The sequence below is a fragment of the Miniopterus schreibersii genome (genome assembly GCF_964146895.1).
Source record: "Miniopterus schreibersii genome assembly, chromosome: 5".
Lineage (NCBI taxonomy): Eukaryota > Metazoa > Chordata > Mammalia > Chiroptera > Miniopteridae > Miniopterus > Miniopterus schreibersii.
Window position 1 is genome coordinate 35,804,722 of NC_138106.1, and position 24,601 is coordinate 35,829,322.

At 44.3% G+C, this 24,601-nt stretch overlaps 1 protein-coding gene across 3 annotated transcripts in view; it reads right to left on the minus strand.

Annotated features, from left to right (window-relative positions):
* Positions 1-452: 452 nt before the first annotated feature.
* Positions 453-24,601, minus strand: part of ABCC5 (ATP binding cassette subfamily C member 5) — a 73,800-nt gene continuing 49,651 nt past the window's right edge. For 2 of the 3 annotated variants that reach the window (XM_081137681.1, XM_081137682.1), the window contains exons 17-30: positions 23,717-23,819; positions 21,380-21,564; positions 20,599-20,745; positions 20,167-20,296; positions 18,659-18,812; positions 18,441-18,569; positions 16,412-16,598; positions 15,036-15,125; positions 12,881-13,070; positions 9,361-9,520; positions 5,578-5,656; positions 4,455-4,568; positions 3,390-3,554; positions 453-1,918 (exon numbers count right to left, since the gene is read on the minus strand). In XM_081137681.1, the coding sequence (XP_080993807.1) occupies positions 1,817-1,918; positions 3,390-3,554; positions 4,455-4,568; positions 5,578-5,656; positions 9,361-9,520; positions 12,881-13,070; positions 15,036-15,125; positions 16,412-16,598; positions 18,441-18,569; positions 18,659-18,812; positions 20,167-20,296; positions 20,599-20,745; positions 21,380-21,564; positions 23,717-23,819 (1,935 nt within the window). In that variant the 3' untranslated portion in view covers positions 453-1,816. The remainder of the gene's footprint in view (positions 1,919-3,389; positions 3,555-4,454; positions 4,569-5,577; positions 5,657-9,360; positions 9,521-12,880; positions 13,071-15,035; positions 15,126-16,411; positions 16,599-18,440; positions 18,570-18,658; positions 18,813-20,166; positions 20,297-20,598; positions 20,746-21,379; positions 21,565-23,716; positions 23,820-24,601) is intronic. The other variant, XR_013998813.1, reaches the window with a different exon arrangement.

A 24,601-nucleotide genomic window follows, 5' to 3' on the forward strand; every position in this document is an offset into this window, starting at 1 on the left:
AAGCTTTCTTGGCTGCATTCAATACAATATAGTGAGAAACTCTGGAGTGATTACCCTTTTGAATGGGTACTTAATTCTCAGTGAGGTGAGCTGAATGAATTGGCTGAAAGGGCAATTATATTGTTTGAATTGCTGAGAACCCTCAACAAACTGTTCATTTGAAATATATTTCACCACAACCACCCACCTTGCCATAAGCATTCACCCTGCTCACGCTCAAAACTCTTATTGGTGGCACAGCTTTATTTGGTGACACAGGCGTAGGGACCAGGGCCCACCACAGACGATGTCAGGCATACTGGGCCCCACGCCCCCTGCAACCAGCCAGCTCTGTTCCTGGCCCTTCTCAGGTGTAATACCATCACTGGATATTCAGAGCCAGGCTCTGGCATCCCAAAGTCATTCAAAGAAATCTTGCTCCCTTCCCAGAGAACTATTTTATACACCAAGAGTTTTACAAAATCCAAAATAATTTTATTCACTTTTTCAGATTTTTGCTTCCACAAGGTGTTCAGCAAACATGCTAAGGCGACAGAATGTCTAGTTGGTCACGACATGCAACGCTGACCATTCAACTGATGACAGCAGCGACCACGCCCACCTGAGCTACCGGCCCCACAGCACAAAGGGGGTTTGCAGAAACACACTGAACCACACAGCAATCAGCAACCTGAGGTAGGTCTCTTTACAGTACAAAAAACTTCTACACCAGTGTGAGACACTGATTAGCAAGAGCTGCTTAAAGTCGCAGACTTTGGAGAGAGAAAGAGACTGTGCGACAACTGCAGTGAGAAAAGAAAACAGACCCACAAAATCCTGAACCCTGTCACTGAACTGTGGAGGTGTGGGACCAGGCAAAGGAAAAAGTACCACCGGGAAAAGCAGCGGTCAGCCCCAGGGTTTGGAACCAACAGGTCTGGGGGCCGGAGAGCTCTGCTCAGTGGCCAGCATTAGGAACCTGAGGCAGTGGGGACACTCTGTGAAGAGACATGATTCTCATTTAGAAACAACAGCAAAAAGGGGAAGGCAGGAAAGAAACTCCCTCTCACCAAGGAATGTTTCTGCAATTCTCATTCCTGACCGAGGGAGTAGAAAGGGGTCTGGGGCTTTGCCCCACTGCTCTCCTGACAGAAACAGGGAGGTGACACCAGGACAGAAAGCAGGAGCCCTGAGAATTCACGGCGCTCTGCATGGCCGCCAGCGGGCCCCCTCTACTCCCCCCTGTCCCGGAGTGGTGGTAGGGAGGCGGCAGAGGGGGCCGCTGGAGGGCCCACTATTGCCACACGTCTTCGTTTTTGGACACCCAGAAAACCTGGCGCTGTGAAACAACCAGCTAGCAAAGAACAATATGCTACCCTTCCTATCGTCTAATAGCAAAACCAGATCTCCAGTGCAGCAAACTGTACAAAAACGATAGAAAGGAATCTGCACTGTTATCAGCACAGTGCTTATTTTAATATAAAATAAACAGCTTACATTTTCACTGTAAATATAGGCTATGTACAGAATTATATAGAGATATAGCTACACGTATAAAGCTTCATTATAGGCCTCTGATACATTTATAATAATGGTTCCCTGAACCTTTTTAGAGTGCAATTAAGAACAAAAACTAAATTTTGTTTATGTGAATATGGAATAAATACAATAATCAAAATAGGACTCTCCCTAAAAGTGAAACACACAAGCCAATCCTGAACTGCTGTGTGAAAGATAAAATCGGGAAAGGCAAGGTTTCGGCAGGACAGAAAGAGCGCCCGCCCGGGGCAGGGAATGGCGATGCTCCGAAGGAAAGAGACGCCGGAGGCGGGAGGAGTTAGCCCTTGACAGCGATCTTGTTCTCTGTAGCAGCAAACATGGCATAGAACCGGGAGCTGTCATTGGACAGAAGGACCGATGGGGTGTCAAACTCCACCACCTGCAAAGGAAGGAGATAGGGACACTCAGAATGGGACTCGGGGACACTCGGGGTGCTTTAGAGGACTCATGCTCAGGAAGGGGGGCAAGCCCAAAAGCCCCCCTGAGGATGGGATCAGGGTGATAATTTGACTAGCTCTGCCATGCCCAAATGAGTTCCTTTTTAAAAAAACTAACCAGGGGAAAGGAGAAAGGTTAGAGAGAAAGACCTCTAAACCCCCTTCACCTAATTCTTTCAGCTTTAGTTATGAAGGAATCAATCGGCAAGATATTACAAGCTGCAGGGGAAAACACTGCAGCTCAGGTCAAAGATATAGCAGGCAAATGCCATCTTTGTTATGCAAGCTGACCTAAACCTAAAGACAGAAAAGGAGCAGCTCAGGAGACCTAGCTGGCAGAAAAAAAACAAAAAAAGGAAGTAAGAGCCCTGGCTGGGTATCTCAGTTGGTTAGTGTTATCTGGATACATCAATGTTGAGGGTTCAATCTCCGGTCAGGGCACATACAAGGATCAACCAATGAATGCATAAATAAGTGGAACAACAAATTGAAATTTCTTTCTCTCTCTCTCAAAATCAACCAATAAAATTTTTTAATAAAAGGAAGTGAGTAAGGGCTGTGCAGTCATTGAAAATCATATTGCAGTAGGAAAGTGCAAGATGTGCTGGCTGACAATGCCACATACTTTCCCAGCCTCCCTTCTGCAGGGCAAAGGCATGGGACATGTTGGCCAAGGAGATGTAAGGGTAAGTCTCCTGGGGTGCTTCTGGGAAAGGCTGTCCTGCCCGATAGAGACTGGCCTAAGGAGAGTGTCCTTCCTTCGGACTGGTCGTATGAGGGCATGGCGTCGGGCGCTAGAGCAGGCACTATACCACGAGGGGATAGGTAGACATTGGCTTCCTTGAGGGGTAGGCAGGCTGTAAGCAGCTATATATGGGAAAGGAAAGAAGAGGAAAGGGCATTTTAGGTAGATGGAACTGTATGAGTAAAGACACAGGGGTAAAAAAGCTTAGGGGGATGCAAGATTGTCTATAGTTAACAGCACCTGAAGGAAAGAGAGGAAAATGAAGGCAAACTGGCCAGGTGGTGGGAAAGCTTGGAATAGAAGGATATGAAGTTTGGCACCACCACATGATTGCAAAAAGCAAACATCACATGTGGCTGGTCTCAATGTGCCTTGGGCAATTCTTGTGTATGTGAACTTGTGTATGTGAACTAACTAAACTTGCTCTCTGACCTAAGTCAGAGTGTTGCTGTTTTCAAACAAAAGAACAGGTAGTAAAGCAAAAAGAGAACCCAAGAGTGCCTCTAACTCAGTCCCTTGTTGGGAGGGGGCTGTAGCTCCCTCCAAAGCAACCAGACAAGAGCTGCTATGGCTGCTTTTCTGAATGCTCAGAACCACGCTCAGATGCCAATCAGCCAGTCCTCCCACACAGGGCCACATGCCATGCCCAGGTCCTCAAGGCTCAGTACCTGTCCCTGGGCCAGCACCATAATCCTATCAGAGCCTAGGACCGTATGCAGGCGATGGGCAATCGTCAGCATAGTGCAGTCGGCAAATGCTTCTCGGACGGTCTCTTGGATCAGTAAGTCTGTCTCTGTGTCCATGGCAGCTGTGGCTTCATCTAGAATCAGAATCTGCCGGGAAAGAGGGGAGAAAGAGGATCCAACCCATTCCTTAAGCATTCTGGTTAATTTAGGTTTTACTAAAATGTATTTTAGCATTTGAATTTTACACCATATATTGTTTTTTCTAAGTAGGTACACACATGTAAAAATGCTATTTTGCTTAGAATTGAAATAACATCAAATCTATCTGTTTGCCTTGATTTCAATAAACAAAAGGATGTTCATATAATACTCATCTAACAAAATACTCACCCTACTTGCTCTGACCCTGAACACATACAGTCACCTTTCTGGACCCCCTTCTTCCCATTTCTAAAATGAGGGGACTGGATCTGATGACCTGGATATTTCTCACAGTTTTAAAATCTTCTAAGTCCAGGGTATCTAGCACTACAACTACGCACTGGCCAGAAACAAAAGTCGCACTTGCAACTGAAGGCTCAGGGAAGTTAAAGACAAAAACAAACAAAAATCCTGCCAATATACCCAAATTGTGTCAAGGTTAATTCAGAAACACCTATGGGCATTCTTTTAAAAAGTTCCACTGGGACTCCTGTCCAGTTTGGCCCAGTGGTTGAAGCGTCAGCCCAAGGACTGAAGGGTTCTGGGTTCAATTCCAGCCAAGAGAATGTATCTTGGTTGCAGGCTCGATAACCAGTCCTGGTCAGGGCGCATGCGGGAGGCAACCAATGGGTGTGTCTCTCTCACACTGATGTTTCTCTCTCTCTCCCCCTTTCACTCTCTGAAAAGCAATGGAAAAAATATCCTCAGGTGAGGATTAAAAAAAAGTGCCACTGGACTCAGAGCCAGGAATGCCCTCGGACCTAGAGCAACAAGGAAAGGCTGCTTCTCCACCTTCCTGTTCTTTCCCACCACTCCCCTTCCCCCGGGCCCCCCACACTGCCGTACCTTACAGTGACGGAGCAAGGCTCTTGCTATGCATAAGAGCTGCCGTTCCCCCACTGAGAAGTTCTCCCCATTCTCCAGCACTTCAGATTCAAGTTTCAGAGGTAGCTGAGCAATCTGGGAAGAAAGAAAGAAATTAGAAGGGTAAAAAGGTAAAGTTTGAAAAACAAAACACCCTACATTTTGTCAAAAATCCAGTGGCAAAGGTAAATTACTCTGAAATAGAAGAAGGAATTACTAGCTGAGAACCTGGCTCATCTAGAAAGAGGGTATAGGGGTGATGATCACGTGACCAGGACCCACATTTTCTAGGACAGCCCCTATTTCAAACATACTATTCTGTTAGCCTCATACTCTCAAAATGTCCCAGAAATTCCAATATTTTCATTTCCCCAAATCCTGGCAGATAGTGGCCCTAATTTTGGGGCCACTAAAAATATGGTCATACAATAGGAGATGGGGAAAGTAAATTTCTGTAGGCCCGTGGCTGTCAAACTTTTTTTACTGTAAGTGAACATTTTTTGAAAATGAAACTATTTGAGGAAGTTCAATCTAAAAGAGATAAAAGCAGAGGTGATCTAGCTGAGTTAGGGCAGGGGACCCTGAGCTTCACTTAAGCAGGGGCATGGATACCCTCCGCCAGGTGAGGGGAACCCATCTGTAGGCTGTGGCCCTGGCAAGGGCCTGCTGAGCTACCACCCTAAGAGATCTGTGAATCTATGTGCATGCTGCATGCTTTTTGCAGATTCAATGAATGATATATCTTTTGCTCATATATAGATACTTCAAAAGCATGTTATACTGTTATGATTGATAAAATAGAAATTAATTTAAAAGCACTACTGAATTCTGAGTGGTTGTCATTTACATCTCCTCAATCAATAGACAGTAAAAAGGGCAGTATGATTATTGGGGGGGGGGGGGGGGGGGTCAGGAAATATCAACTATTATGCCCTTTCTGGAATGCCTTGGAAGCCCTGCTTTAAAGTCCTCCACAGATATCCTGGAGGTGGAGGGACAGACCAGGCTGACAGAGGCAGCCCGAGCAGGCTGGGAAGTGACCACAGCATTGCCATGTCTTCACCCTTGAAATTCCAGCAATGCTCGCCCTCGGTTCTTTGCTTACACATTCTTTCATGTGTGTCCTTTCTAGTGCATCCCAAATCTGGTCTTCAGTGTACTGGCTGAAGGGATCCAAATTTGACCTAGGAAGAAACACAAGAGGAATTCCTCAGTGATCCACCATGGAAGAGACCACACTGTCTGGGATAAAAGTTTAAACACACACGGGAAAAGGGCTTAAACCTCTTAAGGTCACAGATGGCTCATTCCCTAACCAGCCAGAGGTGGAAGCTGAGATGCCTGTAGTAGTAAGTTAGTCTAACTACTCTACATTCCAGTTCCTCATGCATAAGACAGGGAGAATAGAGCACCTCCTCAAAAGGCTGTGTGAGGCCTGCATTCACGTGGGTAAAGCACTTGCGGGAATACCTGGCTTTACTCCTGGGCTATGATTCCTTCTTGTGCTTCAGGTCTCAGCTTAGATGCTACCTTTAGGAAGTATCTCCTTAGCCTCCACCTGGATAAGGTGTCCCTATGCTCACCCTTACGGCCCTCATCACCCTGGACCTTTGTTTTTCTGCCCACCGCATCCTCTGCCCAGGATCCCTGTCTGGATCTTGTTCATTGTTGCCTCCCATGTACACCACCTACTACTCTTTGTATAAATAAAAGAACTTATTCCTCCTACTGTTATTTGACTCCTAGTAAGAGGTATTAGTATGTTGCAACTTTTAAGTATTTCAGTAATAACAGTCAAAGAGCAGTGCGTGGAGGGAGAGTATGCACACACAAAGGATCCGAAAAACTGGGCTCAAATCCCTGCTCTGCCTACCATTGCCTTTTCTTTAAAACAAGTCCTGACCAGTTCCACAGGGACTAAGACTGTCAAAAAAAAAAAAAAAAAGGGAAAAGGGAGCTCCCTAAAGCAATAGAATAACTCAGGGAGAACTGAAAACTGAAAGACCTTCAGATTCTAAAAACCTGCTGCAAATTTGGAGCATCTTCCATGCCATCTAGAGTACTACATGCTTGTTTGAAGGTGTCTGGGCCCTGAATGAACCAAAACAGAATGAATTACCTGTGGACTCAGTTACAGTTCCTGTGACTGTGAGTTGAAAACTAGAGACAGTCCTCAAACGTAAAAATAATTAATGGGCAGATCAAAAAGGAGAAAGGGCATCTGAGTAGGAAGAAATGAGAACACTGCTTCTTGCTAACACATGGATGCCAGGCAGAGATGCTCCAGGTGATGAGAAGGTGCCCGCCCCACACAGGAGACTGAAACTCAGAGATAGACTATAATGACAGCTGCAGTCAGCAGGTCTCACTGAGGGGCAGGTGAACCATGAGCCACACCAGGCTGCAGACAGTCTGCAAGGACAGGAAACTCTCCAGCAGAGGCTGGTTAGGGCAGAGGCAAGAGATAGGTTTCCCTGAGACCCTGGAGAAAGAAAAGGAAAGTATTTCCAGGGCCACGAAAGATGGAAGGTCAGCAAAAGTGTTTAGGGCAGAATGAGAAGGGACCTCTCTTCTTGGAGCCAACTCTCAGGGCAAAAGGCAGAAGAAAGGGACTGGCCACAGAAACAGAGGCCTTACAGCTCAGACCTAGCCAGCCGGATGAGGGAGGGCTGGATGCAGCTACTGGAATGGACTGAGATTCTGGCTAATCTAGGCAGGGGTGTGCCCCCAAATGGACTGGTCTATGCTTTAGATTGTATTTTTATGTAGAACAATTCAGACACTTTTATCTTGTGACTTTTTCTGAGTTTTGTCTGTTTGATTTTGGTATCACCCTGTTTTCCCTCTAAGAGTTCTTTATATGTTTTAACCGCATGTTGGTATCTTAAGGAGATGTTCTCACCCATAAGGCTGGTTAATGGTGCTGGAGACACAGTCTCCAAATTCAGAGTCTCTAGGAGGAAGCTGAGGAAACAGCTGATCTACCCTTCCCTTGCTTTGGGAAACTCATTACTTAGGCTTTCTGGTTTTCTAACAAAAGCAAAAGAACTCCAAAAGCTGGATGTTGTTTGGGATCTATAAGAAACCTGAGGGGGTAAAGGAGGACAGAAGGTCTGGGATTTTATTTGTCCTTAGTGTCTACCACTGACTTAAAAAGCCAGAATTACAGATGCCATAAATGAAACTTATGATTTCCTAAGTCTGCACTGCTGACGCCCAGACAGCACTCTGAGCTCAAGAACTAAACTCAGGGCATCAGCACACCAACTACTGAACTTGCTTATCAAGCAGCAACATGTCTCTGGAGCTGGTAACAAATGGCCTTGACTCCCACAAAAGCTGTGCTTCCACGACGTTCTACAAACACCAGTTGCGCACGTCAGCAGGCCAGTTCTTTACCATGAACTCTAGAAGCCCCTGATTCCAGACCCACATGAAATGCTGTAAGATTCTCAAATAAACACAGGGCTCTTGGTGGCAGCATATTCAAGGGAAATCTAAAATTTAGCATGCCTTATTTCCTAACTCTCTTCCAAATAATGTTTTAAAAAATCTAGAAAAATATGGTTTTGTCTTGAGCCAAAAATTTTAAGGCCAATTTTATTCTCAAAGGTATTCCTATGGCATCTTAAAGTAGAGAGATCTATAGGAACGAAGAGTAGATTTGGCAATACCTCTCAATTTCTTAATATTAGATCTGAATCTTCAATAAATTCTAATCCTCTTCTTGCACAACTTATTTGACCTTGTTATCTCAGTACCCAAAGGGAATGACTTATTATCATCAACAGATCCAGTCTATGCTGTCCAAATTCATTAGTGTTTCAGAGAAATGCCAAAATAAACACATGAAAGCATGTTGAACCTACAAGGAAGTAGTTGAGAATTCAGTTTATCTACCAAACCTCCCTGAATAAGTGAGTTTAAATGCCATCTCCAAAGAAAAGGGGTGAGGTGGAGGACCTAGTTTTTAAGACAAATGTGAACACCACCTATGGTTATTTGAAATTATATTAGTACTGATTTTTTTGGAAACTGCTAAAAATTAAAGGGGAAATGGTAATACTACTTTTAGGGTGATTAAAAAAACAAAGAAGTCCTATCTCGGTTGACCATATAATTAAAACTGTTTTTATTTAGAAAGAGAAGCAACTTGAATAGGAAAAGACACAAATTATGGAAACCCATTGTTTTTAGGAGGCAAAGCATAAGGCTAAAGGTAGGATAAATGATAAGGAAAGAAAATGGGATTCAATATATTTCCTTCTTAGTTACTATTTTAATGGGTCAAGAAGAGGAATTTTATCTTTGGCATGCTGGCAGATTGCAGGGAGAGGCATCACTCCCAAGTAGTAAAGGTGGGAGAAATGCTGGGAAATGGGAGAACATGAGTAGTGACAGTGGCTACCACCAGCCTCAGAACTGCAACTCGGGTGCACCAAGGAGAAAGAAGAGCGCGGAGGGCAGAGGATGCGGAGGCTGAGGACGGCTGGTACCGTTTATTGAATGCTCGTCATTTGCTAGGCTCTGCGCTTGTATGATTTGTACAAATTTATTCAATCTTAACAACAACAGGTCTTAATAATATCCCCATTTTATGAATGAAGAAACAAGTTTAGGAGTGGTCAAGTAGCTTGTCCAAAGTCACAGAGCAGAGATCTGGGCCCAAATCTCTCTGAGTTCCTCACCACCACGCTGCAAGGCCTCTGAGCCCCATTTTGTTAATGAGGGGCCTTGCACAGTGGGGCTGCCCCACACCCCTGCAGTGGGAAGCACGTGGGAAAAGCACTAGATTGGAGGTCACTAGATCTCAGTCCCAGAGGGAGGCTCTAACATGCCCGCCTGGCCTTGAAATGAGACACAAAGCAACGGGTGTGTAGGTCCTCACCTGACAGTGCCACTGAACAGCACTGGCTCCTGAGGTATGATGGAGAGCTTGCTTCGGAGGTCAGCGAGGCCTATGTCACTGATTCTCACTCCATCAATCTTGATGCAGCCTCCAGATAACTCCACCAGGCGGAAGAGGGCCATCCCCAGGGACGACTTCCCTGATGAGTGAGACATGCAGAAAAGTAGCTCATTAGCAACTTACAAAGCTGGTTAATTCTCATGGCAAAATCATCTATTTTTCTGTTTCTATGCAATCATTATTTCAATAGATTAACTTAGAAAATTGTAAAATGATAGCCAGAAACAGAAAAAACAAACAAACATAAAAAACGATGAACTTTCCTGAGCTACCAAGCATATGCATTTAAATCACAAGGCTTCAGCCTGAGAAGGAATGGGAAGGACCATTACACTCTCATGAGAGTAAAATGGAAAAATGCCTCCTTTTCACCTTAGGAACAGGTTTCTCAGCAAAGTGAGAAGAACAGAGATCATATGGAAAGAAGCTAGGGGCAAGCCAGAGGACAAGGTGCTTTCTCTCTTTTCTGACCCATTAATGTAGCTGAGAGAGAAACAAGACAAGGCCTCCCATTGGTGCAGCAACAGCTGGGGGATGGAAGAAGCACTGGGTAAATACTCAAGGGAAGGAGGCTTTGGACTAAGTCAATGAGTGGCTGTAGGTGACTCCACCAGGACAGGGAACTGTGGGAGAAAGGCAGGTTTGGCAGATAAAACAATGAGTTCAGTGTCACGGTGATACGCAGAACAGCTTTTCTTACTTGAATCTTCATGTTAAGTTATATAAGTAATTCAAGAAGATAACATCAATCTCTCATAATCACTACTGTTATTTATGACACATTTCCTTTTAGTCTTTTTCTCAGAGGGAGAGCACACCAGAGACTCAATGTTGTAATCGCTTTTTCCGCTTAACGTGACATGACAAGCATGCAATCATATATTATTAACTTGTCGAGATAAAATCTTGGTGGCTGCAATATAGTCCATCATGTGGATGTACTCTTCCTTATCCAGTCCTCTAACGTTGGATGTGTAGTTTATTGAAAATTTATTATAATAACGTTATGGCATATGTCACTGCTCAAACTTTAATCCTGCCTCAGATGATTTCCTTGGGAGAGATTCTCAGAACTGAAACTACTCTGTCAAAACATATAAGCACTTAAAAAGCTCCATTTAGTGCCCCCCTCACCCCAATAAGAGTTTGACAGAGTGCTATCTATCTACCTTTCTACAGCTCAGACCCATGGTTTATCGAGGTGGGGAATGTCTGGAACGTGGGCATTTGCTCTGGTCCTACCAAGGCAACCACAGGCAGGACTCGAAATTCAATAATCTAGGAGCTTTTTTCATAGCTAATTTTTAAGTTGATAATTTTGTATGGCCCAGGAATTATGTTATAAATATCCAAATGGCCCTTGGCAGAAAAAAGGTTCCTCACCCCTAGTTTAAATTGAGAACTATAGGATTTTAGCTGTTAAACCACATTTCCTTGGCTGGAGGATGCCTACCCTCTTCTTGTCTCCATGCTCTCACAAGAGTCTCATGAATTCATCTATTTAGTGGTCATTGAGGGTACAAATATCCTGTCTTGGCCCAGGGTCTGCAGCCATAGCCCTGCTGTCAATATCTGTTTTTTAATGGGAACCTAGAGAAACGCCCACCTTCCTAAGGCAGGACTCCTCACATCCATTATCCAGAAATGAGTTGGGAAACCCAAGCCCATGTAGCAGGACAGCTCTTAAGGAGGCCTTCTCCTCCTAAAACTGACTGGCTGTATTCAGGATTGGGGGTCATGGTGAGTGTCCCCTTACCCAGATACACGGGGAGAGGGATTCTCCCTCAGTGCCAAGGCAGTGGTTTAAGATCCAAGCTAAGAAAGGAATGGTGCTCAAATAAATAGGTTAAGTTGCTCCACCTTAATAAAAGATGTCTCGGTTTGGAACACCTGGACTAGAAGACTTTATAGTTCTCTGAATCTATAGTTCTATAAATCTCTGATAGAATGTGCTGGTAAAAAAGGCAACAAAGTCCTCACAACCACCCCAGGGCCAGGGTCTAGGAGCCTTGGAAGAAGCTATTAGGATTAGAGTCTAGACTTTGTAAACCAGGCTATTTATAATTGTTTTATTTTTCTTGTTTGTTCCTCTTCTGTCACTACTTATGGTTTAATCAAGTCTTGGTGAAAAGTTCAGTGTGAAAGGGAAATCACAGGAAGGGACACCAGTCAGAGCTTTCAGGAGAGCAGGGCACCCCTGGCAGCTAATGCACTACAGGGAGTCCAAGGGAGAGAGCAGAGTAAGAGCCCTGGGGATAGTCGTCCTCCCTGGCTGAGCATCCTCTTGCCAGCGCAAAATACTTAGAGGCAGTATCTTGTTTTGACATGAAATAATTCCTTCACACAGGGAGCAGGAAATGACTTTTTCTTGTCTCCCTGGCAGGTTCTTTAAAGTAAATTGGCCAGAAAAGATGCCAGGCTTTGTGGTTGTTGTTTTTAATGGCAAGAAAAACAGCTAGAAGAGTTTTGATGACAAGGAAGCATGGAGCTCAGAAAGCTAATGAGAACACACCCAGAGAGACCTCTTATACAAGGGTACACAGGGTAAAAGGAGACAAGACTCAATCTCTGAAATGTTATTCAGGAAGGAAAGAGGGAAATAAATAAATTACTGAAGTCTTGACCCTAGAAACCAAGAGGGAACATATAATACACGTCTAAGAATAAGCGTGAAGTAAAAATGCCTAAAATGAAGGCCTATTCTGACATTCTTTGCAACTGATGTCAGAACAAGAAACTAATTTCTGTCTTCAAAGGAACACAAGTTCCTTATTTAGAGCTAAGTTAGCCTCTGATAAACATGAGGCTACACAGGCAATATATCACAGAGACCTTGAGTCCTCTGACTGCATAGAAATACAGATGCTCACTGCTGTGCTCTTCAGAAAGTGCAACACTGACAGCAAACGCCATGCCCTGTGACTGGAGCTTATTAAATATAAATTGCGGTGATCCATAAAATAGAATTTCATACTATGCTGCATAGAAATCATGTCGGAGAATATTAACTGACATGGAAAATATTTGGTGGTTTTGAAAGCAGGCCATGAAACAGTGAGTGTAAAATGACCTCATTTTTGTAAACGTATTTGTTGATAGAAAGCACCTGAAAGATATCCACTAAAATGTTAACGGTAATTATCTTCAGGTAGTGGAGTTACGGGTGCGCTTCCCGTTTGTAATTTGCCATATGTTCCACGTGTTCTGCAGTGAGAATGTATACTTTTATGGTTAGAAAAAGCACTAAGTGTTAGAAAAGCCGGGTTGAAAAAAAGTCCTAGAAAAGTGGTTTCAGTGAGACCTGAGACACTCGTCACTCATCTATAGGGGGCTGGTTTGAAGGGATGAGAGTGACAGTCAATAGGCAGCAATCACGGGCCCCGAACTTAGCTCCTACAGGTTCAAATGTTTCTCCAGAGAGGCCCTGGAGTGTCCTTACCTGATCCTGTCCGCCCCACAATGCCGATCTTCTCCTTGGGTTTGATGGTGAAGGACACTTTCTTCAGGACCAGAGGCAGATTTTCTTGGTATCTCATCTCCGCATTCTCAAAGGTCACCTCTCCTTCCTGGGGCCAATCGGGGGAGGGGGCCTTGTTCTTAATTCTGGCAGGTGCTTCCAGAGAGAGAGTCTGGGGAGACAGAAGTGGCCAGTTCAGACTGACCCCAGATTCTGGGGGCTTTGTCACTGAGAAGTTAAACCAGGAAAAGCATAGCCAACACCCAGAAACAGCGGTAGCCCTGGCCCCGGGCTGTGAAAGATTCCCTTGGCAGTAAATGTTAGACAGAGACAGAGTACAATGGCTACTGAGTCTACAGTGGCTACTACTAAGCAGCAGCTGGGCAGGGCAGTGACCTTCAAACTGCCTCCTGTCTCAAGGAATTCTTCCACAAAACTGCCTTGGAGGCCAAGGGTGGGGGGCACGAGGCCTTCTATTCCTCTTCAACCCAGCAGTTTGTATTGGAATTCTCTGAAAATATTCCACTCAAAACAGGACTCCACCATGTGAAATTCCACCATTGGCCTAAACTCAAAGAAAGGTAACAACATTTACTGAACATGTCATCAGATCCTGGCATTCTGACGTCTCAGTCATTCCCGGAGACAGAGACTCTAATCCAAATTCTGCCACTAACAGCAGTGTGACTGGATGTATCACTTTGTCACTCTAGGTCTTAGTTTCTCATCTACAAGTTGTGGGGACTGGATTAGATAGAAATCCATTCCAGCTTTAAAATCCTGTGTTTAATATAATTGCCTGTCATTTTTGTTATCAACAGTCAAATCTTGCAATGTTTTAAAATTTTCTGGCAACTAGTCATGGGCCTTACAGCCTTATAGGGAAGTAAAGGCCAAAGACTGTAGTGCTCTGGGGGGTGGGGAATGAAGCCTAAAACTCCAAGCTGGAAGGGTTCATGTTGGGACAGACATCCAGGTTGGGGACTGGCAGTGGGGAGCCATTCCTCAGAAATATGGCTGGCTGTGCAAGGTTCATGCTGTACCACAGCTGACTACCCACCCCAACCTCTCCAGTGAGAGACTCTCACCAACAGCGATATTAAAGCAAACACTACACTTTCATATATACACCCATGTATCATCCACAGACCAGAGCACTGGGCAAAGAGGCTAGTGTATAAACATAAGGAACAGCTATTAGCAGATATATTAGATGGCTATGTGCCATTCTTTCCCAAAATAATCATTTGTAAGTTTCAGAAATATCCCATGACTAATGAGGTTCACTGTCAAAACAAGTCAGTGAAGCATGTCTCTGCTAGAAAATGCAGTTTACATAACACACTAGTTCCCAACCAAAAGAGTACATTTCCAACACCATGCTTGTAAGTCATTATTTGGAACTTGGAATGTACTCTTCCCATGTAAACAACGACATAAATGCCGATCAAGTCCCTGGCAGTTCATGAGATAGGTAACTCCTGAGAACTGAGTTAAATTTGAAAATCCTAACTACTCACGACTCTGCTTCTCTCTACAGAAAATTGCTTTTAGAGTTCCCATTGGGATCTGAGCAAGACGCTGCCCTGTGGCAAGACTGCAGGGTTACTAAGGAAAGGTGGGAAGAGCAAGGTAGTCTCAGTATCAACTAAATTATCTGGTTTTTAAACGATGAATGCAATTTAGAATTAGCTATGAAGCTTTTAAAACTCCAGAAGCCAGGGCCCCATCCAAAACCTATGGCACCAGGATCACCTCCATAGAGAGGTCCATGTTTGTCTTTGCTTAAAGCACCACAGGGGGTCATGACGGCCATCTCTGGTTAAGAACAAGTGAACCAGGAGAAAATTTAAAACAATGCATGGTCTTACACAGTGTAAGAAAAATGTTACGTGAGTCAGCTTAACTGAACCAACAACTTTTGGAACATTTTGGAAACTAATTGATGACTGTAAGTTCTCAATCACATGATTCACAAATATATTTAGAAACTGTTATGCTACTTTTCCATTCCACGCCTGCTGGAGATAAGGCAGAGAAGACATGCCATTTCCTTGCATATCCACCCGAGGTGGTAAAAGGGTAAAACTCCTCCATGAGGGGTGAGATCACAGTACAAGGCCTGTTGCAGTCTGACCTTGATGTAGTGGTTGATCCTCTCCACTGAGGTGAAGCGAGCTTCTGTCTCAGTTGCCAGTCTGACGGTAAACTGGAACAGCCCCGTTAACTGATAACGGAAAGCAAAAATCCAAGAGAGAGTTCATTATCAATACAAGCTAGGCCAACACTAGAAAACCTCCTTCATCTAGGGGGCCACACCTCATTCATAAGAGCTGGGCACATACAGCAGCTGGTTTTAGGAACTGAGCCAGGAATTCTCTAAACATTTAAGACAATGCCCATTACCCCCTCAATCATCTGTAATTGTCTGTGAACACAGGTGGCATTGTGGTACTGCTGGCACTAACTTTCCTGTATCCAAAGGCTTCCCATCCATCTTTACATGACCAGTAACACGTATCTGTGGCTTCATACTTGTACCTGCACCTGCTGTGGCAGTCACAACAAATGGAGATACACATCAACCTGTGAACAGCTAGTGGGAGTGCTCCCAGGAAAGTCAGCTAAGAGAAATAAGGCTGGGCAGAAAGTGCTCGCAGAGCCTCTGTGCACTTCAGGCTGAGGATTCTGTTACTGCCCATCTAATAATCAAGTAAGTCTGCACAGCATGGACAGGCACCTTAGAAAATCTGTGAAGATACATATCTCTTCTCAGGTTTCCTTTGGCTACTTCTTTATTTATCTTTCCAATATGGAAAAATGTCAACATATACAAGAGGGAAGAGGACATTATAATTAACTCCCATGTGAAAAACATCCATCTTAAAAGACTGTCAACTCACAGACCCTACTGTTTTCATTTATACCACCCCATCCTTCTGTATTATTTGGCAGCAAATCCCAGCTATCCTATCATTTCATCCATAAATATTCCAGCTTGTATCTCTCCAAAATATAAACTCTTTAAAAACATAACACCATTATTCAATACCATGATATCTAAAAAATTAATAATTCCTTAACATCTTCAAATACCTAGTCAGAGCTCAAGTTCCCAGTTGTTCTTTGAGCTAAAGACCATAAACCATCCCTAGGGACCAGAAGGCTTTACACGTGAAACAGTGTTGGGAAAAGCAGGAGCCTGAAAACAAAATGCATATAAGAAGCATACTGAGGATATAGTGTCTCTTAGAAGACTATGAGGAGGCCAGAGATGACAGGATGGTGAATTCAGCAACAGACTTAAATCCCTTTATTCCTATATACCACTCCTACCTCTTTCCCATCCTCCCAGCCAAGTCCAGATGGTTATGGTCAAAGCAGTCCTCGAGACGCTCTAGGAGTCACAGGTGAAACGGTGGCTTAGGGGAGAGGCCCCTACCATGTCTCTGCTAGGTCAACACAGGAAGGGCTAAAAAGAGTGACGGTGATGCCCCCATCCCAGAGACTGACCTGGACAGCGTAGGAGATGGCGAGACCTGCGTAGGCCGGGGCAATATGTCCGTGCATGAGAACGATCATCAGCCCAGTGGTGGTGATCAGGGCGATGCTGATCAGGTCGAGCCGCACAGCCAGCCACCGCATTGCACACGTGAACAGGAAGAAAGGGCTTTGGTTGTTATCCAGGAGCTCCTGGTACCTGTGAGGAAGGCAGAACAGCTGACAGGCAAAGCCTTTAGAACGTCCTGTTTGTCACGAGGAGAAGGAAACTTAAAGAGTGCAGAGCATTCTAGGCTCCACACGTAGGAGGACATGGGGTTTTTCCAGTTTTACCCTTTTAAAGAATCATATTAAAGATGTTAGGGGGAAATATCAACTTTAACAGCACAGGGAAAGCATGAGGGAAAGAGACCAAATAAAGACGCTCTGCTCAAGCCAGAAAAATGTCTTAGGTCAGGAGTCATTTTCTCAAAGAAAGAGAGGTTACAAAGGCAAACTGCAGAAATGGCCCAAGGCCAGGAAAAGGAAACTCTCAGACTGAATATGTAAAGTGGAAATTGTTTGCTGACACACTATCGTTGGGGCAGAATGGTACCTGTTCCCAACGCCATAGAACAAACAGCCAGGAGCTAAATCATAGAAAGAAAAAAAAAAAATGTAGACAACCTTTCCCAAGGAAGGAGGGGTCCTAGAGAGCAGATCAGACCCCATCTGAAGGCTCAGGTGCCACACACAACTAGGACTCCGGAGCAGGAAGTCTTTCCAGGCAAATGTACATTGCTTTAGAAAAAATCACATTTCTTCCTTATAAGATATGTGCTCTTTAGAGAAAATTGAAAAATGTAAAAAAGGGGAAAATGCAACAGTCCAGGTTTTAATCTTACCAGTTAAAACCAGAGTTAATATTTGGCTGCATTTCCTTCCAGCATTTTTTCAATGCAGTTACACACACACATACACATACACACACACACACACACACACAAACAGTATATTTTAATCTTTTTCATTGAAAGTTAAGGTTATTTTTCTCAGTTATCTAACCTAATCCTTTTACTCTAGATTTTTAAAAAATAAATTAATTACTTAATTTTTGGAATAGACAATATATGCATAGGACAGACTATTTAAAAGGTACAAAAGTTTTACCATGAAAAGTCAGTTTTTCTCCTGCCCATTCTTCAGCTGCTCCATTCCCCTCTCCAGCGACAACTACTAGTTTCCTGTATATCCTTTCAGAGATATTCTAAATGTTATATATACAAACACACTTAAAAGGGAGAATAGACCTGGCTGCTGATCTCAGTGGTTAGAGCGTCAGCCTAAGTACCAAAGGGTTGCAGGTCTGATCCCTGGCTCTGGTCAGGGCACATGCGGGAGGCAACCAATCGATGTGCCTCTCTCACATCGATGTCTCTCTCTCCCTCTCATCCCTCCCTCCCTCTCTCTAAAAATCAATGGAAAAAATATCCTTGAGTGAGGATTAACAAAAAATTAAAATTAAAAAAAAAGGGAGAACAGCACACACACACACATCAGTACCTTGTTCTTTCACTAATATATCTTACAAGTCATTTGGTATCAGTACCTTTAGAGCTCCCTTGTGTTTTTTAAGGGCCACATAATATTCCACTCAATGAATGTACCATAGCTCCTTTAACCAGTCCTCTGTGAAGGACTTTAAGTTAGTTCCAATCTCTTGTTAATATAAATCTCCACAATGACTATCTAGGTACATAAATGTCTCATATAAACAATATTTAACTACTAAATAAAATGTCAGTCTAATATCAATGACTATCATTGACTGTTCAAAAAAACCCACAAAACTTCATCAAATACGGTCACTCAGGACCAAAAGCCAATAGACTCCAAATGTGTGTTTTTGTCCACCAAGCAAGTGAATTTTAATCAGACAATTAAATCACTAGTGATGATCTTTATAATCCCCTATTCTGACCAAGAAAGGCCTCTTGGACTCTGACCCAATTCAGGGATGCTGGCTCCTCTTTGAGCCCTCTGGCCCTGCTTCAGCACTAACCTGTGCAGAAACTCCTGCCCCTTGTTGTAGGCGTGGATGGTGGCAAGGCCCTGTATGCTGGATGTGATGTGAGAGAGGAAAGGCGACTGCGTGATATTGTCCAGACGCTTCAGCTCCCGAATCAGGACCCTGGCGAGAGAATGAGTTCTGTGTCAGAGGGCAGGCAGCAACTCTGGCTCCATCCTCTGCCCTGGAAGACACAAACCCTTCCTCTTTACCTGGACACAATGTGCAGAGCTGCAAAGAGGATGATGAGGGGTGCCACTGCCACCAGGAACCATGGGAAAACCCCTGCGATCATCCCAACACAGAAGAACACCAGAATGACATTTTGGATGAACATCTCAGCCTGGAAGGGCAAGCGCACATCGACTGGGAAAACCATAAAGAAATGTGTCAGGCTGTGGGGATCCACAAACAGGAAAAATGGAACCAAAAATTAAACAGAAAACAAAAAGATATTCCTCAAAATCCTATCTGAAATTTGTGTGTTGTCTTTTAAACAGACTGATCAAAGAAAAATCTAGAAACCTGGCTGCTCTGATTTTCCTTGTCCCAAGAAAATGTAAGTATTCTTTCTTCCCTATGTCCTCTTTTCAGTTCACTATGCTGCCCAAACCCTTTAAACATTTCCCCCTTTACAAAGTAATATATGCTTGTTGTAAAACATTTTGAAAATAAATATGCAAAAAAAGAGTACACATATCTTTATTCCTACCAAAAACAATGAACTGCTGTTAACATTTAAGAAAATTTTCATCATGGAAAGTTTTAAACATACACAAAAGTCAAAAGAGTATAGAAACTCAAACAATTATCAACAATTTCCTCATCTCCTTTTTGGCTACTCACCCCGCTACCTTTTTTTGGAGGGGAGGGGATTAGAGTATTTTCATGCAAATCCCAGATACATTGATACTACTGATTTTTAAAAATTTCAGTCTTTTCTCAGTTTGTGTGTGTGTGTTTAGCAGAAATGGGATCATGTCGTGCATCAGTTCTGTGTATCAGTGATGGTTTTGAGGCTTTACTATCTCTGGCTATGGCTTTACACTGCTTATCAACATCTGAAATGAACTCCTTCTAGGCAGCACAGTGCAGTAAAAACATTAGCTCTGGGGTCAAAAGGACCTGGGCTCAATTCCCACTCTGTTGTCTAATAGCTGCGCAACCTTGGGCAAGTTATTTAACCTTTCTAGGCATCAGCTTTCTCATGTATTCAATGGGTGAAACAATACCCACCTCATAGGGCTGCTGTGAGGACCAGGACAAGGAATGTAGAACATTCAGCACCCAGTAAGCCCTCAATAAATGGCAGGTGGCATTACTAATAGTCTGGGCACTGGGGAGTATTTCAGTTCTGGTGCTGGCACAGCCCATGCAGCACTCAGAAAACCTGTCAGAGGCTGTACGTGTCCAGAAAGCAATGAACTACCCCTAAAATAAATATATGTTTTGGAACCTCAGATGCCCCTGATCCAAAGCCTTTACACTAACTCAATCTTCTGAATTTGTTTTCAGGTTAGATCAAGTGAAAACTTAGAAGGTGAAAAATCAGATGGGTCCTTCGCCTAAATATAAGTTGCAACCTGGAGAAAATGGCAAAATGAAAATGTTCCTGATACAAACACCAGCAGCCACAGTGCTTTCAGAATGTAAGGCTGGTCGACCTGCGTTATCGGGGAACGTCCTCTAGAAGACTGGAGGGCACAGTGGTGAGAAATACCTTCATCCATGTCTCTGGAAAACCTGTTGAGAATCCTCCCCGTGGGGGTAGTGTCAAAAAACTTCATGGGGCTTCGAAGGATCCTTCGGAAAAGCTCGTCATGGAGCCGGGAGGAGGCTCGAAGTGTGCCCTACGGAGCAGAGCACAAAGTGATCAAGGCCCATAGACCCGGGGACTCAAGCAGGCTCAGTCCCTACTTCACAAGCCACAACTCCACAGGACATCCACTCCCAAAACTGGAGAAGGGCACATGGCCCTGGAGGAGTGAGGTGCCTAATGGGAAAAGTCTGAGGCTCCAGGGATACAGGTCACACCCGTGGAGGCTACTGTGCCTCGAAGGAGCTCCCTCCTCAGAATGAACCCAGGAGAGGCCATGCCGAAGCCTGGCCACAGCCAGCAGGGTGAGCAGGAGCAGAGGCGACCGCGGCATACCTTGACAAAGACCACTCCTCGAACAGCCTTCAGGAGCAGCATGACGGCCATGGAGAGGGCGTAGACGCCGGCATAGTATTGCATGTGAGGGTGATCCTTCATGCTGCTGCTCACCGAGGTCCTGTTCCCGTGAGTCACTGTGCTGTTCTGTTTGGAGGCAAGGCTCTGTGAGGCAGGGCGCCTGAGGACTGCCAAGAACCCTGCTCAGGGCCACTCTCGGCTCAAGGGGAGGGTACAGGACACGGACTGTGGGACCTGGTGTGGCAAACACAAGGAGGGCTTTGCCTCTTCCTTCTCTCCTTTCTGATGGAGGAGGGCAGGCAGCCCGCAGGTGTGCCACTGATAAGCGCTGCCACTTCTTGAGTTGGTCAGGGAGCTACTATCATGTGAGGTTACGTTAGGGACTCATCTTTTTCATCCTGGGTGACCCTTGCTCATTGCGTCTTTTAATAAAAAACTAGTTTCCTCAGACTGATGCATCTCAGTGGGAAGGCGGGGGTGGGTGGGTGGGGATAGATTAACCTAAGAAGTTATATGCATATATGCATAACTCAAGGACACAGGCAATGATGTGGGGAAGGCCTGGGGGGGTGCAGGTGGATGCGGGGTGGAGGGGATCAATGGAGGGGAAAAGGGGGGGATATCTGTAATATTTTCAACAATAAAGATACATTTAAAAAATCAAAAAACACCAAACTAGTTTCCTTAAGAATGGCTAGGGAACATGGAGAGATGGCCATGTTCTTAGACATATAATTTTCCCATTAATGAGTAACCTTACCCCGCTTCCTTCCTTGATCCAATAACCCAACCACCAGTTGCTGAAGGCAGTACTGCCCACATTCAACACGAAGAGGGATATGATGAACAGGAAAGCCAGGGGGCCCCCGGCAGCCTGGATGTAGACACCGTACACTGACCATGGCACTGAACCCTGCCCCTTCTCTTCCGCTTGCACCAGCTGCCCTAGGTAAGAAAAAAGCAACATGAACTCAGAAGAAAAAAGCTACTTTTCCAAAACAGTCACCTATAGAAGAGCAAAATTAAAGACAGCCTATAGTTCCACAGGGCTCTAGATCAGAATTATTTCCTTTTTATCAGAAGCATTCATTCATCCATTTGACATTTACTAAGCACCTCCTATAAGCAGGCCCAGGATGAGGCCCTAGAACAGTAAAAACGAGTAAGATCAGGTCCCTGCTCCTGAGATCTGCCTGAGGATAATTCCACGGTCTAGGAGAACAGACAGATAAATAACACATAATTCTGATAAAATGTGTTAAATGCAATGCTAGAGCTACATGCAGGGCAGCCTGGGAACACCCAGGGGGGTTTCAGGAAAGACTTTATGTGTAGTCCATATTGCACCTCAAAGGTAAGCCAGAGTCGGCCAGGTAGGGAAACAATAGGCAGAGGAGATACTGTTAGCAGCCACACAGAGGTGGGGAAACACCAAGCCAGCACAGCTGGAACAGTGTGTGTGCCAGCAGAGTGGCCAGGATCAGGTGGATTAGGCCAGCTGTGCTGTCAGAGGTGTTTGAATGTTATCCTTCAGACAAGAACTTGGCAGGAGAATGGGCTACAGGGTTGTGCAGATTTGACTCCTAGCCCTATTGGGCTAGATGGGCCTGAGATGGCCAGTCCAGTCACCTCTAGAAGCAAGCAGCTCTTCCATGCATCCCAGTGTCCCACACAAATAATGGCATTTTTCCACATCAGGAAAAAGATTAGAAAACACTGCTTTGAAAATGGAAGGAGGCCACTGTAAGACTCCATGTAGGAAGGTGAGTTGGTTGGTCTCCTGTTTTCAACTATGTCTCCCAGCTGTCTGCATGGAGGAGAGACGGCAGTAACACTAGGTGCACAATAATAAAGGCCAGAACCAGGGTCATGGCAGTAAGGACGGCCGTGAATTCAGTAGGACATGGTGATTGCTGCAGGGGGAGAGAAAAGATTTAAGGATCGCTCCTAGGGGCTCCCTGGTGTAGGTAGGTGGTTGATGCTAAGTGACTGATGCTGACGTAAGAAATACAGAGAAAAAGCCCTACAGGAAACCTCTTTTTCTTCACCATACATCTTTAATTATCTTGGAACAACACATGGGCCAGGAGTACTTTAGCAGTTGAGTCCCCAGGCTAGCAGCTCTGTAGATAAGAACAATGCTTTATAAGGACATTCTGGTTTTTTTGTACTGCCTCGGGCAGGAACTGACAGATACCTCAGGCTTCTGTTCAGTATTTAGTGTGTGTGTGTGTGTGTGTGAGCTATCCTAACTCACACCTGAATTCAAAACTGACACCTGGTTTATTAAAAGAAAGAAAAGAGGCAGGGAGTGGTAGATCCGGATGGTCAGCTCCTAATACCAAACACCTGCTGCAGTTTTAAGACCAAGGAAGTGAAAACAGTGGCAAACCCAGGATCCAAAACCTGATTCAAAACCTCAGGTGAGGAGGTGACACGACAGAAAGAGAGCTTTAAAATAGGACGGCATTCTTTTGGGGAGGGGCAGGAGTACAAACTGACATGCACCTTAAAATTCACCAAGATGAAAACATCTGGAATATTATAAATTGCTTTTCTAATTCCCAAGATTTGTTTCAGTTGACTAAGAGAAAGTGTTGAAAGAACAGGACTTTAGATGGGGAAAGTCGGGTGGGAAAAACCCTAGGTGTAATTTCACCATAGATGTGGGGCAATCTCCGAGGAGTGTACCACTCTAACAGGGAGCTATTGAGAACACAAGCATTCCTGGAGCTGGACCACTTCTGCCTTGGTTGGCACTGACTTTTAAAGGGCAGAGGTGAATCAAGGAAGGATGGGTATACCTCTACCCTTTTTTCATACTCACGATGACTCAGCTATGATTACCTATACCTGACCCCGCCCCCTCCCGAGTAGGAAAAGATAGGATCAAAGACCATTCTTACTGCCTTGGTTTGTTTAAGCAAACAGAAGGAGCCTCATGGTCTCCTGATATTACATAAGAATTTTGTTATTCCAGCAGTATAAGGGCAGATACTCTACAACACACAGTGTTATCAAACATCATGAATTACCACATGGCATAATTTCTGATAAACTTTAATGACAAATTTAAAATCTCAAAAAAGGTCATTACCTTCCTCGGGCTTCACTGCCTTCTCCTTCTTTACTGATCCTGTTTTAGGACCCTTGTCTTGTGACTTCTTCTGTGAGCCACTGGTTTCCTTTTTTGAATTAATCTAATATTTAAAAAAAAAAAAGTGTCTCCATTTATGATATGGCCATTCAGAAAAATGTCCACAAGACATACGAGAGAGTGTACCATAACAGGGAGCTATTGAGAACACAAGCATTCATCTATCAAGCTGCTGCTTTATTGAAAAGAGATACATTCAACTTCTTAAAAGGGCCACCTAAAACTCATTTCTCAAGTCCTTCAGTCTTTGAGATCTGGGTTCCTACCCTCTTATTCTATTGACATTGCTCTTCCCAAAGTCACAGAAGACCTTAACTCTTTCATGTTTTCATCCACTCCAACTTGTCCAAAGCATTAAGGCTGAGGTCATTTCCATTCCTCCCACCTCTGATCCGAAATCACTAAATAAAAGCACAGAGCCGACCATTTCCCACTGCTACCACAGGATATCCTCAAACCTCTCCATCTGGTTTTGTAAGACCTCCACGTTCTGCCCAAGCCCAGCTGTAAATTCCTCTCCCATTCCTGGGGCTCCTACTCTCACACCACACTGGATTTCCTGCCATTCTTTATATCACTGTGAATCAATATTGGTTCTTCACTTGGAATGCCCCTCCCTTTGTCCCAATGTAGTCACAGTTGTCTCCCTTCAAACAAATTCAAATCTTACACCCTCCCTAAGGTTAACTCGTGTCCGAACGTTGCTGACAGTTCACGAGATAACTCGTATCTGCACTTACATTAATTTAAGTCATTTTAAACAGCTTGCTGACCCATCAGGACAGAAAAGTAGCTGGCCGCATGGGCAAGTTCTGGCTCGAAACA